General features: G+C 56.3%; 7 protein-coding genes across 7 annotated transcripts; 4 read left to right on the top strand and 3 right to left on the bottom strand.

Annotated features, from left to right (window-relative positions):
- Positions 1-1,491: 1,491 nt before the first annotated feature.
- ISF_04110 (ubiquitination network signaling protein) lies at positions 1,492-4,401 on the top strand (the record flags this gene model as incomplete). Its single annotated transcript, XM_018847716.1, has 1 exon — positions 1,492-4,401. One exon carries the CDS (start codon positions 1,492-1,494, stop codon positions 4,399-4,401), a length of 2,910 nt encoding a protein of 969 aa, XP_018705296.1.
- Positions 4,402-5,076: 675 nt separating this feature from the next.
- On the top strand, positions 5,077-8,412 carry ISF_04109 (Retinoic acid induced 16-like protein; the record flags this gene model as incomplete). Its single annotated transcript, XM_018847715.1, has 3 exons — positions 5,077-5,376; positions 5,439-6,379; positions 6,429-8,412. The coding sequence occupies 3 exons, from the start codon at positions 5,077-5,079 to the stop codon at positions 8,410-8,412; spliced, it is 3,225 nt and encodes a 1,074-aa protein (XP_018705295.1).
- A 1,034-nt stretch (positions 8,413-9,446) lies between these two features.
- ISF_04108 (hypothetical protein) lies at positions 9,447-10,355 on the top strand (the record flags this gene model as incomplete). The annotated part of the gene is made up of 2 exons (XM_018847714.1): positions 9,447-9,698; positions 9,753-10,355. The coding sequence occupies 2 exons, from the start codon at positions 9,447-9,449 to the stop codon at positions 10,353-10,355; spliced, it is 855 nt and encodes a 284-aa protein (XP_018705294.1).
- A 514-nt stretch (positions 10,356-10,869) lies between these two features.
- On the bottom strand, positions 10,870-11,411 carry ISF_04107 (hypothetical protein; the record flags this gene model as incomplete). Its single annotated transcript, XM_018847713.1, has 3 exons — positions 10,870-10,937; positions 11,145-11,280; positions 11,409-11,411. The coding sequence occupies 3 exons, from the start codon at positions 11,409-11,411 to the stop codon at positions 10,870-10,872; spliced, it is 207 nt and encodes a 68-aa protein (XP_018705293.1).
- Positions 11,412-12,013: 602 nt separating this feature from the next.
- On the top strand, positions 12,014-12,546 carry ISF_04106 (hypothetical protein; the record flags this gene model as incomplete). The annotated part of the gene is made up of 3 exons (XM_018847712.1): positions 12,014-12,118; positions 12,265-12,391; positions 12,470-12,546. 3 exons carry the CDS (start codon positions 12,014-12,016, stop codon positions 12,544-12,546), a joined length of 309 nt encoding a protein of 102 aa, XP_018705292.1.
- A 235-nt stretch (positions 12,547-12,781) lies between these two features.
- On the bottom strand, positions 12,782-14,662 carry ISF_04105 (calcium channel subunit Mid1; the record flags this gene model as incomplete). Its single annotated transcript, XM_018847711.1, has 1 exon — positions 12,782-14,662. One exon carries the CDS (start codon positions 14,660-14,662, stop codon positions 12,782-12,784), a length of 1,881 nt encoding a protein of 626 aa, XP_018705291.1.
- Positions 14,663-15,402: 740 nt separating this feature from the next.
- On the bottom strand, positions 15,403-16,100 carry ISF_04104 (protein yop-1; the record flags this gene model as incomplete). The annotated part of the gene is made up of 4 exons (XM_018847710.1): positions 15,403-15,523; positions 15,579-15,700; positions 15,768-15,983; positions 16,047-16,100. The coding sequence occupies 4 exons, from the start codon at positions 16,098-16,100 to the stop codon at positions 15,403-15,405; spliced, it is 513 nt and encodes a 170-aa protein (XP_018705290.1).
- Between the last annotated feature and the right edge of the window lie 1,443 nt (positions 16,101-17,543).

The following is a 17,543-nucleotide window of genomic DNA, read 5'->3' as shown; positions in this document are numbered from 1 at the left end:
TGGCAATCTGCCGATGGCCAGCGGGCGTGGCGGCCTACTAGAGTTACGAAGTAAATATGTATGTACATACATAGTGTGTTGTATGTTACGCTGCGTCGGGCCTGTCGATCCCCTGCATCCGCGGAAGCGAGGGATCCAGTCAACTTGTTTACCAGTGAAGTCGCCATTGTGAGGGCAAGCAAGTACAAGGAAGAGGAAAGGGAAACACAAATAAATAAATAAATAAATAAATAAATAAAAAGAAAAGAAAAAAGGAGACTGCGAAGAGACACGATAAACGCCTGCAACCATCGTATTTATTTTATTGCGTTACACATGACTGAGGAAGTAACTCGGAAGATGGATGGAGCGGCGGCCGTTGTAATACGCCTTATTTTTTGCTGCTTTTTTTCCGAGTCATACGGATATCCTTTGGTCCTCGGTACATGTCGGCTGCGATCTAGGACTGCAGATCCAAGGGGCGGCGTGCTAGGGGGCCCCTGTAGGCGGTAAATTAAATCCACTGAAGGGGGGTTTTACAGTGGTGGCCCTGCTATTGCAATGGCTGTGGAGTGTCAGGTGTAACAGAGCCTCAAGCGCTGTCACCTCTCTTATTTTTTTTTTCGACATAACACTATATATTCCTGAACTCGAGAAGTGCGTCTGACAGCTGCAAGGCTCGCGGGTTTTTCAAGATATAAACGTCCGTATTCGTAGACTGGATGGCTACACCGACGTTGAGCAGTTTTCATCGCGTTTTAATACAGCGACCTACCCGCTAGAAGACCACCTGCAGATGCACTAAAAGCTGCTCCAACGGCCTGCAAAAGAGCTTGGTCACCTGCCAAGATTGGCTCATCGCCCCCATCCAGCCTGCCGCCAGCACCAAAGCCAGCCAGCCGCCAGCCAAACCATCACCCATTCGTACTAACTCCTCCATACCTTCCTGGCCTCCCATTCGCCAAACCTACCGCAAAACAGCCCGTCCAAGCCGAAAATCTCACAACATCTCCTCTCTCCACAGCTGCCAGGGCCTGCTTTTTTCTTTTCTTCACAACCACCCATCATCGAATCACCATCCCACCAGCCATCGCAGCCTGCCTCGCCGACACAACCCTCTGCGCCGGAGCCCTTTCAATCCCTCCGGCCACCCTCCTCCGGCTATCGGTTGCTCCTTTCCCATCTCGCCCACGCGACCGTCGTCGCCCATCGCCAGATCAACCACCCTTCCCTCGGCGCCACAACCACGCCACTCAGCAAATCCCCATTGCTCATTGCAATTCGATCCTCGAACGTATGCCGAAACGACTCTAAACCGATCCTGCCCTTGCCCCCCCTGCCTTGGCCACGCAAGCGCAGGCACGGGCAACCATCGCCGGGAACCCGCCCACCCTCAACCTCGCACCCAACCCCCGACAGATTCAGTCCCCTCGTACTCCCCTACTGTTTGGTCCCGACCTTCCTCCAAGGTCCTGGGACCTCGCAGAGAAGTGGGAGCCCCCGTGCTTTCGCATGCCTCGTGCGTCAGGCTCTGGCAAGCGACAATCCGGCGGCGGTCATCGCGACTCCAGGCACGAGAATGGCTCTCTAGCCTCCGGTAAACGGGCGTCCAGAAAGAGCCAGGCAGGTCATGTCGCCAGCGGCGCCGCGAAGCCCCTCGAAAACGGTGCCGCCACTACCGCTGCTGCCGCTTCTGTGCCAACCTCGTCGCTTCACAACGGCCACGCCAACGGCCACGCTACCGCTCCTGCCGACGCCGTCGACGCCGCTACTACCAAGTCGCCCCTCGATGCCTCCGACTCTCCTCGAGCCATGGACGACAAGACCGCCACCGCCGCTACTGCCGCCGCTGCCCCCGACGCTGCCAGGAGAACGTCGCTAGGAGCCGAATCCGAGTCCTCCTCCGATGTCTTCCACAACGCCGCCACCCACGTCTCCAATGGCCACGCCAACCATGCCCACCTCGATGCCGCCCACCGACAGATTGACGTGAATTGTCTCAAAGTCGCAGACGTCCATCGCGAGTCGGGCATCCTCGACATGGCTACCACCGTCCTCCGCGCTCTCCCTATGCAGGACACTCTCGCCATTCTCATCCTTCTCATGCATGTCCCGACCATCTCCCTCCTCCTCATCTATGGCGCCTTCGCCTGCATCACTTTTGTTCCTCCCGTCAAGACGAACTCCGGCATGAACCTCAATCTTGCCGAAATGTTTGACGGCAACTCCACCACCCCATCCCTCGTGACCGTCCTCTGTATGGACTCTTTCTTCTTGCTCGTATGGCTCTTTCTATGGGCTCCGATCCAGGACGCCGTCCTCGACCTCGCCAAGCCCGTCATTGCCATTACCCTCGGCGGCGCCACCCGCAACGATCCCTCCTTTCGAGGCATACGTACCGGCTTTACCTGGGTATTTCTCTACCACATAATACGTGGCACCCAGTCTCAATGGGGGCATCTTGTCCCCAACATGCCCGCCGCCTGGAGAAAGGTTCTCTCCGAGGAGACGCCTATAGGTTATTATAGCAAGCTCTACGACAAGTCAAGTCCCTATGCATGGGTTAGAAGCATTCTCGCCATCCATATTCTAACCCAAAGCCTTATGCGTTTTATACGAGAATGGTATCTGCGCCGCGAGAAGGGCGCTTCCAGCACTACCCTATCCGATGCCGAGTTCGCGAAACAGCATGCCTCCCAGCTTGCACTTCCCGACTCTACCGTGGAAGCCAGCGCAAACTTAAACGACCCCGATGCCGTGATAGCCAACCCCGCGTTGCCGCCGCCGCCGCCGCCGCCGCCCCAGCTATCCACGGCTAAGAAGAGGAGGAAACAAAGTACCCAGGTCCGCCTCAAGCAGCCACTTTGGGCTGCTCTGGCTAGCACCAAGATCGTTGTCGTCAAGGAATATGAGTTAAGTCGCGCACCGTCCGAGTCTGCTGGCGCCAACGCCACCGATGTTGGAAACTTGGGCAATAACCCCTTTGGCCGCGAGCCGAGAAAAATTTGGATCACCAACGTCGGTACCGATGATATTCACTTCAACACGAGCTACTTTCTCCATACCGATTTTGGCTCCCCTCCGCCTTCCGCCGAACCGACCCCGCCCGGTATCGACATCACCAAGCCATTCTACGTCAAGGTGAACAATGCCCTGTGGCAACCCACTCGCATCAATCCTGTCAAGGAGGGCGATGGCGCGCCGGGTGATGCGACCCGGTGGGCTGGAGACATTTACGGCTTGCGCCCGGCATCCAAGTATGTCTGCGAGTTTGTCGACAGCCGCACCGGAGTTGTTATCTTTTCCAGCAGTCTTCGCACCATTAAGGAAGTGGTGCAATCCAAGGATGGCTCGTCACCCGTAGTTTCCGATGGGTCCCAGTCGCTGCGCCCTGATTCGCCCGTGACGACGCTCAAGACATCAATCGAAGCCGCCCAGGAGAAGCTCTCGCACGAAAAGACTGGCTTGAAGAACCTGCGCAAAGAATGCAAGATACGCATCAACGCCTACAAGAAGGAAAACGAAGGTACCGATAACCAGCTCGCCACGGCTGGAAACGGCGATGAGAAGCTCAAACAAAAGATTCGCCAGAACGAAATTGGGCGGCTGCAAGCAGTGCGCGAAGTTGAGGAGCTCGCGGATGTTAAGCGCTCCGATTCGACCTCGGAACTCGCCGACAGTAAGAAGAAGGCTGAGCGTACCTTTACGGCCGAAAAGCGGACCTTCGAGGCTGCCCAAAAGGAGTTTACCAAGCACCGCTCCGGGTTGGAAAGCGAAGTCAAGGCCAAGGATGTGGAGCGATCCAATCTCACTACCCGCCGTAACAAGATTGCAACCCGCATCGCCAAGGTGGACAATGAGCTCGCCCACCTCACTGATGCCACCAGCCGAGGGATGAATGAGGCTGAACGGCGCATCCAGCAGCGTCATGTGCGTCGCAACAAGTACGAGAACATGCTCAGGTCGTGGGAGGAACGCGTCCTCGGTGTACAAGCCAAGAATGGAGATCACAGCAGCCAGGTTATCGCCTTGCAGGAACAGCTCGAGATTCTTTCCAATCACAATGACGCCATGATGACCTCGTGGAACCCGAATGCTGGAGCAGCTGGTCTTTCTGGTGGCCTCTGGCCTGCTACGTCGGCCGACATGCAGCCTGCTCTGTCTGGCCCCGCGCTTCACCCGCCCACGGCGATGTGGCCGGATGCCATGATGACAGTCAATGGGAACGCCACAACGAGGATGCGCAGTTCTAGCATGCTAAGCGACCTCAGCGGCTTCACCGGCTCCAGCGATGGTAGTCCTCGGACCTCGCCCTTTTTTGCGTACCAGCAGCAGCAGCCGATTGGAAAGGCGGTACTAGGCCATCGTGGCTTTGGTGCCAACAGAAGCAATGGAAGCGGCAGTGATGGTAGCCCAATTTGACTTGTGAGGCTATGCGAATGGTCCATGAGCGGACGAGATAGCGTTTGCAGTGCTCTGCAGTTGGAATAACGGCGGTTAGGTGTAGTCTTAACAGAGTGTTTTACCTTATTCCCACACTGGTTTGGGAACATGAGCAAACATGTGAATACGAGTCTAAAATGAAGTGTGAACACTGTAAATGCAGTAATAAACTACAGCTTGTACGAGTGTTCTGGGCGGAATATTGGCCGAGTACGAATAGGTACTCCACGGATTCTTGCTCCACCAGCCAATGTACCTGCATAGCCCAGACCTCACCAAGCTAGGCCAAACACCAAGGCACCTACCTCCAAGACCATCCCTGTATTTTCCCAAATCACCACGCTTTACCAGGGACCGGACGGTCAGGCTAGCTAATTTGCTCGACTCGTGCTTATTATTACCTCCCATTTCCGCGGCCGCCCCCAAGGAAAGCCGCCCGCCGACAAAGGTTCCAAACGAGACCAAACACGACACAAACCTGCGACACTCGAGGAGACGAGCTACAACAAGAGAGCTTGGCTCGCGTGGCCGCATCAAACCCGCCCCCTTGAGAGATGACGTGACGGCAGACATGGACTTTGTAAGTTTTTCGATCATTTCTTTTTCGTCTGTTGTTTTTTACGTGGGACCAAACACAAACGCAAACGGCTAGACATGACGGAAGAAAAGGGTCGAAGAAACACGTTTCCGCCTCCGGATCCCCCGCACAAGACGAAACACTACAAGTTGGAGAGTGCTGCACGGCACGCGGCTACGACGGAGGCGGGGGAGGAGGATGAGGAGGAGAGAGGATATTCAACGTTTGGAGACTGGCCAGCTTTGCTAACGAGATGGCCTATCGGAAAGTGGTCGCGACTGTTAAGCCCCTTGTCGTCGGGGTCGTCTCGGCAGGACCAGGCCAAGGACCCTGCAAAACGACTGCATCGCTTCGAGAAGGAATATGGGACTCTGCTGGTAAGGCCATTTCTTGTCAAAGCCTGATGGCACCAGTACAGGGAGCATGCTAACATTCGCAGGCCACATGGCGAAGCTCGCCCAACCTCGTTCGCGATAGCGACGCCGCCGAGACGCTCGAGATCCGACTACAAGAGCTGACCAACATCCTCAGCGACGAGTCACGGCGACCGCTGCCACACCCGTGCATCCAGTACGCGTCGATGCGTCAAATATACGTGCCGATCGGCAAGATCGCGACGACGTCGTACAACGAGTGGATCATCAAGGAGGCGGTGCTCTTCTTCGCGACGCTGATCGAGAGCGAGGAGGAGGCGTTCGTCGAGAACCCGGCCTTTTCGGCGAGCCTGACGAACCTGCTGGTGCGCATCACGGGGGTCAACAGCGTGCGGCTGGGGCTGGACACGGAGTCGCGCGTGGTCGAGCTGGCCTTCAACATCACGACCAAGATCCGCCTGGACCCGGACGTGCTGCCGGCGTGGTTCAAGGCCGGCCAGGCGGCGGCGCAGTTCGCGAGCGAGCGCGGGCAGGACGTGCAGGACCGGTTCGCGGGCCGCTCGCAGCGCGCCGACTTCCCGCTGTTCTACATCCTGATGGACTACATACACCACGAGGGCAAGGTGGGCGACTTTGCGCGCACGGGACTGCTGTACATCATCGAGGCCGCGTCGCACTCGGCGGCGCTGGAGCAGTGGATCGTGGAGAGCGACCTGTCGACGCTGATGGCGACGGGGCTGGGCGCGCTGTACAGCCAGCTCAGCCGGAAGCTGGTGATTGACCATCTGCCGCACGACTTGCCCCCGATCCTCGCCCTCTCCGACTACGAGCACCCGACGTCCAACTACGAGATTGTGAGCTCGTGCGCGCCCGAGTTCCAGTCACACATCGAGACCTTCCTGTCGCACTTGCTCTTCTGGCAGGATGTCCTGAACCACTGCAGGTCGGTCGAGGTCAAGTCGACGCTGCTGGAGCACTTTCAGGTTATTTTCCTGCAGCAACTATTGTACGTGGATTGACCTGGACCGTTGAGGTCTCGAAAGCTGACGAGACAGATACCCCTCACTACTGGAGTCGTCGGATATTGACGGCGGCTCATCGGTTGCGGTGCTGACGTATCTGCGCCGCATCCTCGAGTCTCTCGACCACCCCGACATGATCAACCTCATCCTCCATTACCTTTTAGCTCTGCCTGACAACAGCGGATCGGCTAGGACCACGCCACTGGGGCCAAAAGTAAGCGCGGCGCGGCGCCGCAAGTCGATGGACCTGGCCACCATGATGGCGTCCAAGACGGACCTGACGGTGACGCCGATCCTCTTCAACCTGGTCGACCTCATCCTCGCGTGTCTGCGCTCGTGCAACCAGCAGACGATCCACGTCACGCTGCAGCTGGTGTCGGCGATCCTGAAGCGGCACCACCGCTACGCCATCATCACGCTGCTCAAGACGGAGGTGCTGCCGAGCAGGACGGTGAACCGGACCGTCGGCGCGCACGAGCAGGAGATTGAGTACCTGATGGACCTGGCGAGCGCGATCGGTGGCTACGGCGACTTTGATGACACGTACGAGAACGTGCTGCGAGACACCATGGTGCGCCTCGAGAGCCACCCGTGCTCGCTGAAGCTCGTGGCGCCCAAGGTCTCGACCAATAACCACAGGCTGCCGGCCATACCGGACAGCCTGCCCGGAGCGCCGCGCGACGTCCGCGAGCACACGCTGCGCATGGACGACCCGCTGCTGAATTCTGTACTGGATCTGCTGGATAGCTTCTTCATGAACCCCGTTGAGACGAATCTCTCCGTGACTGAGACGATTGTTGACTTGGCAGTCTGTGGATACATGAGTATCGAGGGCTGGCTGGCCCGTAGTCCATCAACATACGACTACGGAGACGACGACGAAGATGACGGCAACACGACCGCCGACTTCACGTCCACAACTGCGAGCGAGATCGGGGGCGCCCAGCGTGAGTCTTCCGGAGAACCCGACGCGAAGGAAACTTCAGGCTCCTTTGAGTCGTCAGAGGAGGCCAAGCTCCTCAAGGCCATGGAGCGATGCCGGAAGCGCCCAGTCTGGAACAGCGAGTCGTTGCCGCGCATCCTCAACATGCTCAAACGGCTGTGCGACCAGGTCAGCAACTACAAGACGAGCATTCCACGCTTCAACGAGCTGCTCCAGCAGCGCCGCGACGCGTTCCACACCGCCGACTCGATCCTGGACACCCCAGCGCCGCCGCCGCCACCACCACCACCATCTACCGTGCCACCTCCACCTATTCGCAAAGGCTCGCCCGTGCCGATGACTCCCGATCGTCCCGGCAACCTGGACGAGATTATCCGCAGCAACTCGCCGTCGAAGCCGTCCACCCTGGAGGGACTGGCGCAGCGGCTACTCTCAGAGCTGGGCACGCCGAGTCGATCCGCAAGTCCGCGCGCGGCGAAGAAGGACCATCCCGGCCGAGGCTCGCCGTCGGGTACTAGTACGCCCGGCGGTGGCTCCGTCAGCGGGGACCAGCTCGCCGTGCCGCGCGCCGTGCGCCCACCGCCACCTCCACCGCCTAGAGACTATCCGTCGCCGTACGCAGCGGCGACTCTGGAGCGCAGCATCTCGCCGAGCAACGGCGGGATCGGGGCGCGTACCCCGCTTGCGGACCGTGAGGGCATCAGCGCCAGCCAGACGGCCGACTACGCGGCGATGGACCAGAGCATCCTGGCGAAGCGCGTGGGCCTGCCGCCGGACGCGTCGGTGAAGCCGATCCCGCTGGACCTGACGTACCGGCCGCCGCCGGAGTCAAACTCGGACGACGAGGACGAGGATGACGATGGCTGTTTCGGGGACGGGGACGAGGATGATGATGATGGGGTGATTGCGCCGGACGAGTCGGAGACGGGCAGCGTGCTGGACGACGGGGCGTACGCGAACGTGTCGGTGTCGCATGTGCTGACGAACGTCATCATCTTTCAGAGTTTCTTGATGGAGTTGGCGAGTCTGATGCAGGTCCGCGCGGGGTTGTTCGACGAGGTGCGGTTCGTGTAGATGGCATGGGCGGCGAAAGTTTTTGTTTTCTTTGGTAGAACATGGATGGCTTAGAATGGGTTGGATGGGTGAGACATGGCATATCTTATATTATACCTCTGTTCTATTTTACTACAATTGTTGATGATGGCTTCCTTTCTTCGTCTGCCCAGTTTGGTGGACTCTGCTTGATGATGCGCCGAAATTCGACCAGGCACTCCTCGGCGTTGCCCTCGTAAGCGAGAAAGTACTCATTCCGCTCCAGCGCCTTTCCTACCCAGCGAGCGCCTCCATGACGCGCGCGGCCAAGGCGGGGCTTCATTCCGTCGACGTAATGTCAGGGAAAACGCATAGTAGCATTGAAATCGATACGTTTATTCGCTATTATTAAACATCGGAAGCTCTCGTTTAATCGCGGCGTTTACTTTGCCTCCAAGTTCGCATTGACTTACACGCGGTCGGCGAGAGGCCGAATCCACGGGCAATTCAAACCACCAAGGCTGATGTTACAGCTGGTACGAAATTATTTTATACTCTCAAAATGAAGCTTTTTGCACTCTGGATATTAAAATACAATTTTTTTTTTCCACATTTTCCTTCCTTCTTTGGCTGTTGCTCGCGTGGCCGTGGCTGCCCACCGCCTAGGCAGAACGGGCTTCCGAAAGTCGGCCCCACAGTTACGTCGTTGGGCAGAAAAAAAGTATCGAACCGCTTGAATTGACATCATACGGCATTCTCATTATATCATTGCTCTGCGTGCCGGCCTTGCTGCGGCTCTCCTCTTCTTCAGTCTTTTCCTCTAGTCGCAGCGTTCCACTAGATCAGTGGCGGGTGATCCATTGGCGCGCTGCACTTCCACGTCACCCCGAGCTCGCCACATCACTGTGCGACGGACACCTGTTAAAAGGAAGTATGCAGTACCCTCCTGCCTCTCTAGGCGGTGCATTTATATCTAACGGGTTTCTTACGAGTTTAGATCTATCGGCGTACATAAGCCATCTCGACGGTTGTGGCTTGGGGGAACCTCGGACCGCAAGAACTTGAAAGGAGAAACCATGGCCGGTTCCAAGCCCAAGTCCGCCAAGAAGGCGTCGTCGAAGAAGAAGAGCGTGGCGACCAAGCCGACCAGCAGCATCCGCAAGGCCGACACCGCCAAGCTGCGCGAGAAGCGCGCGAAGCTGCTGGCGCGCTCACAGCAGCTGGAGAAGGAGGCGCACAAGCTGCTCGCCGAGGCCAAGAAGGCCGCCGACAAGTACGCGAAGCTGGGCAAGTCGCTAGAGGAGGAGGAGGATGACACATCATCCGAGGTATGCACTTCTGTCTGGTCCGGCAGTCAAGGTTCCCGCTGACATGTATGGCAGAGCGACTCGGACCGCGACACCCCCTCGTCCTCTTCAGACGACTCCACCAGCTCATCCTCCGACTCGAGCTCCGACGACAGCGGCGGCGTCCCCGTTCCCAAGCGCAAGGCCAAAGCAGTCCCCGAGCGCAAGCGACGCCGCGAATCGTCCTCACCTTCTTCATCCCCTTCTTCCGACGACGACGACACCGGCAGCAGCAGCAGCAGCAGCAGTGACTCCTCGGAGGATAGCGAGGGCGACCGCAAAAAAAAGAAGAAGAAGAAGAAGGCCACCGCCAAAAATAGCAGCACGCCCAAGGATAAGAAGAAGCAGAAGAAGAAGCAGAAGAAGAAGGTGGCCACGGACGGCCAGGACGACGACAAGCCTGCAGCGGAGAGTTGGCACGTCGCCAACCTCGACGGCGGCGCGGCCAGGCAGAGCAAGTTCCTGCGGCTCCTGGGCGGCAAGAAGCAGGGCGTGAGCATGCCGACCAGTGGTGGCACCGGGAAGAGCGCGGAGGAGGCGGCGCGCGCGGAGGCGGACATCCAGCGGCAGTTCGAGGAGGGCATGCGGATGAAGAACGAGGGTGGCGGCGGGCGGCGGGGTCTAGGCCTGGGTGGCTGAGGGGTGGGTGCATTTGTAACAGATATACCAAGGTGCAAGATTAATTTTGTGCACTTTTTTTGTTTCTTTTCTGTGTCTACCAGATCAGTTTTATGAGGGCCGTGTCAGGTATACATCGCGTGCCTGATACGAGCGTTTCGGACAAGATCAAACAAATAAATCGATAAATTTTCAAGTCATGTCGCTTCAGCTCTACAGCGCCGGATATTCCCAGTAATACATGCTGACAGTATGGTCTTTTCACCATTGACCTTTTTCCCAGCTTGCGACTACAAGCCGTTCCTTTTTCCATCGCGAATCACCAGCTCATCCGACAATACGAGCTTGTCTTCCCCATCAACATTGCAATCCGATTATCTTCCCCTGGACAGGTTGCGGCGTCCGACAAGCCAGCCACGGGAAGTGGTCATAGCTTCGAGGTCTCCTCGCAGCGACAGGGGCAGCGACAACCCACGCGACACCTGGCAATCAGTGTTTTTCTGGCCGTGGCCCTCGTAATATGTTGCGCTCGAATTTATTGACCCCACCAGCGGGCGAGGACCTCGAAGACTAGGCCACCAAAGACGACGAAGGCGAGAAGTACTAAGGCAAGATATTGTTAGCCGCGTTTCACACATGTCCTTCTAGTTGATCAAGATTGTGAGATGCGGCGGCTCGAGCGGTAGACGCCCACGCCAGGAGCATAGAGAGAGATTCCACATTCTTCCAGCGACACCCGATCTTGTTCAATGGTGTTGCGTGCGGGTTCGGGCTCGTCACATGATGATCGGGGGATGCTGCGTCACGTACCGACCCAGAAGGGGGAGATGGTCGGCTTCTGGACGACCTTTTCGCGCTTCTTGATCTGCTCGCCCGACTTGCCCATGCGGGCCTCCTGCTCCTTGGCGAACTTGGCGTTGCGACGTCGCTGCTCGACAGTTTGCGCCTGCGAGAAACACAAAGGTCAGTCGTCAAATGCGTTCACGGGCCACGTTTAGTGATGACCCCCGTGCGCTCGCGCGCCCGACAGAGCACGGGTAAACGAAAAACAAGTGTTGTGTTTGTCTGACGTACCATTTTGAGAATATAGAAAGTGCTGAGACGTCGGAAGACAAAGGACGGTCGTGGGGCGTGTTGTCGCGGTTGAAGGAGGGACGTTTGGAATGCCACGGACTTGGGAAAGCTCCCAGTTATATATGCGCGTGGCCGATTAAACTTTGGAAATTGAGGAAGAGAGTAGACTCAGGTCGAGTTTCGAGGAAGTGGTTGGAATCTTGAGTATGACTGTATCGCAATTGGCACACGTAGATCAGAAAAAAAAGCAACCTGTTAAGTTTAAAAGAGAAGAGAGAGTGACGGTTTGGGGGCTCCTTTGGGACATGTGTCGTCAATCCAGGGAGTCGACCCATCGCCCACTTCCGGAAGGGAAGGTGGCCTAATGATGGCCCCTAGCATTGCTCCCCACAGTGGCTGGCTGCCATGGTGGGGGGCGTTTTCACGTGTGGCGGTGCATCAGCGCAGCGCCACAGCTGGCTTGAGTTTGGACCAGACGAACAACTCCTTGATCGTGACAAAGTCTTTGCTCGTCAAGCCCGCAAGCAATCGGCATTGGATAATTTCAAGAGAACCTGGGGATTCTCATCCCGATCTTCTGACGGCATATATATTCACATCCCACCATGCTGTCAATACGCGCCGCGACGCTCGCTCGTCGTGTGCCCATCCTCAGTCGTCAAATCGTCCCTACCAGGGCATATGCCACCGAACCCTCTGCCAACCCTGCAGTAAGGCCTCCCTTTTCGCATTCTGCTTCGTACCGTTTATTATCGGGGGCGTAACACGATGTCTGCCCCTGCTCAGGCTCCTCAGAGAACTCCCATCACATCGGTTTCTACCACAGTCCCGTGCACCCGCTAATCAATAACCGCAGTCGAGCTTCTACAAGACTTTTTCGCGACCTATAGCCAAGGTCATGATTCTCGCCGTCTTCACCTACCAGGTCGCGTATTGGTCCTGGATCAAGCTCGAGGCCGACGAGGCGCGCGAAAAGATTGATGGTGAGTCAACCTACCCGGTAGTGCCTAAGCAAATCGACATACCACGCTGCGAACAAGTCATACTGATGACCTTGATAGCCGAGATTGAAACTCTGGAAAAGAAAGTAGAAGAATACAAGGAGGCCAAGGCTGCTGGTAAAAGTAGCTCTAAATAGGGCGAGGCTCGTTAACAGTCTCGGGATCAAAAATGCATCAAACATCCACTGTAACTAAAATGTACCATAGTAATCCATAAGATGAACAAAAACCAATAATTATGCCATTAACCGCGTGACGCGTATATCACGGTGTTTTACTCCTGATCTATATACACTATGCCAATGCAAACTCCGAGCGCAATGCAAAATCTCATCTCGAATCATGACGGAAAGCCCAGCTTCCCTCGTCTCTTTACCACAACAACCCCACGCTCAAGAGGATCGCAGCACTCACAAACGCCGCGTTCCAGACCACGCCCGCCGCGGCACTTACGCGCGTGCGCGGCTCGCCTGGGTAGTTGCAGGTCACCTCCAGGTTATCCGGGTCGCGACGGGCATAGCTCGAGGGGTACTCCCTGTTCTTCCGCAGCGGGCACGACAGCTGCATCGCGGCTGGGCAGCTCTGGACCACCTCGTAGCAGAGGTCGTCGCACGGCAGCAGCTCCCTGTACGGGCCTGGCGCGATCGTTTCGTCGATGAAATTATTGCGCGACGTGTTGGACGCCGGAATGCCCGCGTACAGCGCGAGCTCGGCGGCCGGCAGGCGCGTGCCGTTCGGGAACGGCTGCCCGGCGTTACGCACGATTGAGTGCGGCGCGTCGGCGGCCGCGTAGTCCTCGCAGCGCGGCATGACGACGGTGCACAGCCACTTCTTGTACGCGCGGCGGCAGTCGTCGCAGGTCTTCATCAGCGAGTACCGCTTGGTCGACGGCGCCTCACATTGCATCAACATCAGCACCTTCTCGAAGTTGTCGTACATGGTCTTGGCGTAGTCGTCGTACGTCTGCCCGAGAATGCTGTCGTTGCCCTGGAACTTTTCGACGTTGCCGGGCACCGCATATTGGATTTCGTCGCAGAAGTCCAGGTCCGTCACCATCTTGCAACTCGTGCCAGACACGGTGTTGAAGGCCGTCGACGTGAACACGGTGCCGCCGCCGCCGACGATACCCTCCCCATCGCGTTTTGCTACCGTCGCATTGGGGGTCTGGACAATGATACCGCGGTACTCCGTCGTGTCATTCAGCCCAGTGATAAAAAATTGCTGCTTTGGAAAACCGCCGGGTCCTCGCGTCGTCATCGTCATATGGACCAGCTGATTTAGGTTCCCGGTCCCGTTCGGTGTTGCATATATCTGTGCGTTTGTTTTGAGGCCACACGTGGAGTGCTCGATTCCAAGAAGTCTAGGAAAGAGCTCGTTATCAATGTAGAACTGGTACTGCATGCCTTGTTCCATAATCCGCTTCGATTCGTCCATGTTTATCGTTAGGTTCTTGCTGACCAAAAGAGCCGAACTGGCGTCGCTATCGAGCCATAATAACTGCCCTTCCTTGCCCACGTATCGATGGTAGTAGTCCTGAGTAGAAGCGGCCAGCTCAAAAAAGTAGCCGCCTTGATAGCTGGACGAGACATTCGGGGCCTGGACGGAAATGAACAAATCCTCCGTCATGTTTGTGCTGAACATGACTGCGCCACCCTCAAACGTCTGCTTCTGTATGTTGGGCGTGTCTTGCATAGACAAATCGGGGCATCCCAGCTGGCTCGAGTTCGATATGAGCAGAGTAAGCTGCGGAGGCTCCATATCAGCCTTGTCGGCGCCTGGAACTCGCCACGGCTGCAGGCACGTATTCGCAGACAGGAAAATAGAGAGCTTCTGGCTGTCCTGGCGGGCCAAGATGCCAGCTCCAGCACTAGAATTTGTAGCAGCCTCGACAGCAAGGTCGAAACGACGAGCATTCGTCCCGCTAGCCTGGCTGTCGGTTGCAATGGTCTTTTTTATTTGATAGCAGGCCGCTTCGCCCGGCTTAAGATTTGACGTGGAGGGAACATTGTTGACCAGCGGCCCAATAACGTTGGCTCTCTTGCCGAGATAGCTGCTGTCAAACGGCGCGAAACTGGGTTCGTAGGTATCGCCGAGATCGAGGTCGAGTTTGTAGCCGTCGAGGTTGGTTGAGCCGATATTTGCCGCTGACTCGGCCACAGCCACAGCCGGCGAGACAGCGAGAATGAATAATAGTGTCGATATCGCCGCGGCCAGCGATGGTGCCGGCTGCGAGCGCAGGAGCCGGAATGGCATGGTGGGCGGCCGCCAGCGGCTCGAAGGGAGGGTCCTGAGGATGGTGAGGCGTGCTGCGTGATCAACGGCGGGTGGAGGGCGAAGTCTAAAGAATCATCGTGACAGCTGATAGTCTGCGACGAGTGCAGGAGGAGAGGCGGAGAATGCAGGGTGGTAGCCAGGCAGGATCTGGTCGTTTCACAATGTGGATGACAGTTCTGGTGTTGAGGCTACGTGGGTCCGCGCCGCGCAGTCTCATCGCGGACCCCCTGAAGCAGGCTGCGACAGTGCATACTAGTGGTGGGCAAATATGGTTCGCACCTGACAAATTTTTGAAGCATCATTGAATATCATCAAGGTGGCCTATATCATGATCTGCTCAAATATTCTGTATGTATCAAAGCAATTCAACACGCCTCGGTCGGTAACATGCAAACTTACAAGTATTGACAACCACTATAAATAGCAATGCCACTGCAAGGGCAAATATAGCCAGACAAGTTGATATACAGTCATCTGGTACAACTGCTTTCGAGAGAAAAGTACAAAATCATTTTACACATTTCCAATCATAAGGCTGATGAATCATGCAGCCTTTCCACTTTTCTCTTATCCATCATTGTGCCGGGCATTCCGGCCTATCTAGGCTTTCTTGAATGCGCGCCAGTGATCATTATCCTTGAGCACAGTTCAAATTTATGGCAATGGCCCGGGACTTCGACGTATGTTTTATTTGCGACCATGCCTGTCTTGCGAGTCCTCTAGTCGGACTTGTTGACCGCGGCGTCAACCTTGGAACGAAGGTTGGCGCTGGGAGAGCCACCCTTGAAGTATCGGCTGAGAGTAGGGGCCAGGAAAGAGCGGAAGACAATCTCGGCACCACTTGAGCCAAAGTCAGCACTGAAACATGGCATGCGAGGCGAGGGGCGCAACTTACCGGAACATGGGGAGGGACAGCCACAGGAGGAAGACAAACTTGAAGACAAAGTAGAAGGGGAACCAGTAAACAATGTTGAAGAAGCTCTCAACGACGCTGAAGAAAGCGAAGACGACCCAGTACTGTAAGGTGTTAGTGAGAGAGGTTCAGACACTTTAGCGCTGGTTTCCAAAGGCGGAGAGTACGTACGGTCAGCCACTGCGTGTCGTCATCCTTGGTCTCGGTGAAGAGAGCGGCGAGGGAGTAGTATCCGGGGATGACGAAGCCGGCAAAGTTGGTGAGGAGCTGTCCACCGAGGTTGAAGATAATGAGGAAGAAGTAGAGAGCGACGACACCGATGACGGCATAGGCCTTGGGAACGCCGGCCTGCCTCTCGAGGTTGTTGAGGGCGGGATACTTGGACAGCTGGAATTACGGGTTAGGGAATGTGGACGAGCGAATTGGAGTGATTGAGCGACGCAAACTGACCTCCCTGTCGAGGCTGCTGAGGTAGTTTTGAGCCTTTTCCTGAGCGGAAGACATTTTTGCTGTTGGCGGGGTGGCTGAAGGGAGCTTTGGTGCGGAGAGGGAGCTTTGGGAGCTTCGGCTAGTGCTTTCTCGGGCGTGCTTGGTGCAGTTGAGGTCAGACGGGTGCGGGATAGATGGCGCGGGCAGATGCGACGATGTTGAAGCGAAGCAAAAAGTGGTTTGTGGGAGGGAGAAATGGTAGCGTCGGTGGCTCTGCTTGAGGATGGCGATGAGGGAAGCCAGTTAGGTACTGACGTGTGCTTAAGAAAGCTTGGTTTGAAACGGGGCCTTGCAGGTGCACAGGTCGGTTATCTGATAGACACAGGGTACTTCTGCAGGGGTGGTACGTGAGCCGAGGTGGCGTTTCGCGGGAATAGAAGGTAGCGCGGCATGGCTGTGTACATGAATTCTAACATGATGATTGGGCTTGTGATGTGGGTATCCTGCTTGGCCGCGGCTGAGCGCTGGCAGCACGTCACGACGAAAGCAGAAGAAAGTGCCAGTTGCTGCAAGCTTTTTGAGGTGATTGTATATGGCATTGAGGTTAGCGATGAGAGGTATCTGAGGGATGGATTCATATTTAGACGCCAAGTTGAAAAGAAAGCTAAGATTAAGACTGTTGGAATCAGATTTACTGGTGCCAAAGCCTAAGGGCCAGCTCAGCAAACGGGGTAAATGTATGCGAGACGTCATGGACTCGATACAGGCTCGTGAGCCAGGTAACAAGCTTGAAATTGCTGTTTTGAGCGCAGGCAATCAAGCCTAGCAGATGGTGAGAATACCTGGCCGAGTGTTTACTTGGTCTGGATGTGGCCTTTTCCGTGGTTTGGCCCACAACAAAGAGTGACCAGTAATTGCCAGTAAGTCAAAGTAATGACCGCAGTACAATTTGGGATTAGGTGTACGCAGGGAAATTCGCATATAAATTTGCAGCACAGTGTCAAAGCATTGTTTGACCAAGTTGCACTATATGTTCAATGCAGGCAAACACAGTGTGACTCGACAGTGCCAATCCACAGTGGCGCAACGGAATTCTACCAAATTACACGGCGGAATGGTCTGCTTACCTGCAACTGCTTACTAACCGTCTGGTAGTAGGTGGCTTTGCTTTGTTTTGTTTGGCTGCCCCACTATCAGCAAGCCAGCCTCTCCAGCCACAGCGGCTTCCTGCATCCTGCCACCGCCTGCCTCAAGCGTCTCCACTCGCGGTTTCTGCGCTTCTCCTCTCGTTGGCCTCGCAACAGAAAACAACCACAACAACACTTGCAGTTGACGATATCTAACCACCATCTGCACGCCTAGATTGCCGGTGATCCCTGAAAAAGAGTATTGAAGCGCTGCAGACGCTTCGGCGATTCTTTTCTTCAATCTCTATCTCTCGACGCCGCGTCTTCTGCCGTCGCCATTTCCCTGGCGCCGTGAAAAAACAACAAGCCGTCAATGTTTATTGTCCCACGC

Source organism: Cordyceps fumosorosea (genome assembly GCF_001636725.1).
Source record: "Cordyceps fumosorosea ARSEF 2679 chromosome Unknown scaffold_8, whole genome shotgun sequence".
NCBI lineage: Eukaryota > Fungi > Ascomycota > Sordariomycetes > Hypocreales > Cordycipitaceae > Cordyceps > Cordyceps fumosorosea.
The sequence above is the reverse complement of the archived record's forward strand: the minus strand, read 5'-3'. Positions and strand labels throughout refer to the sequence as shown.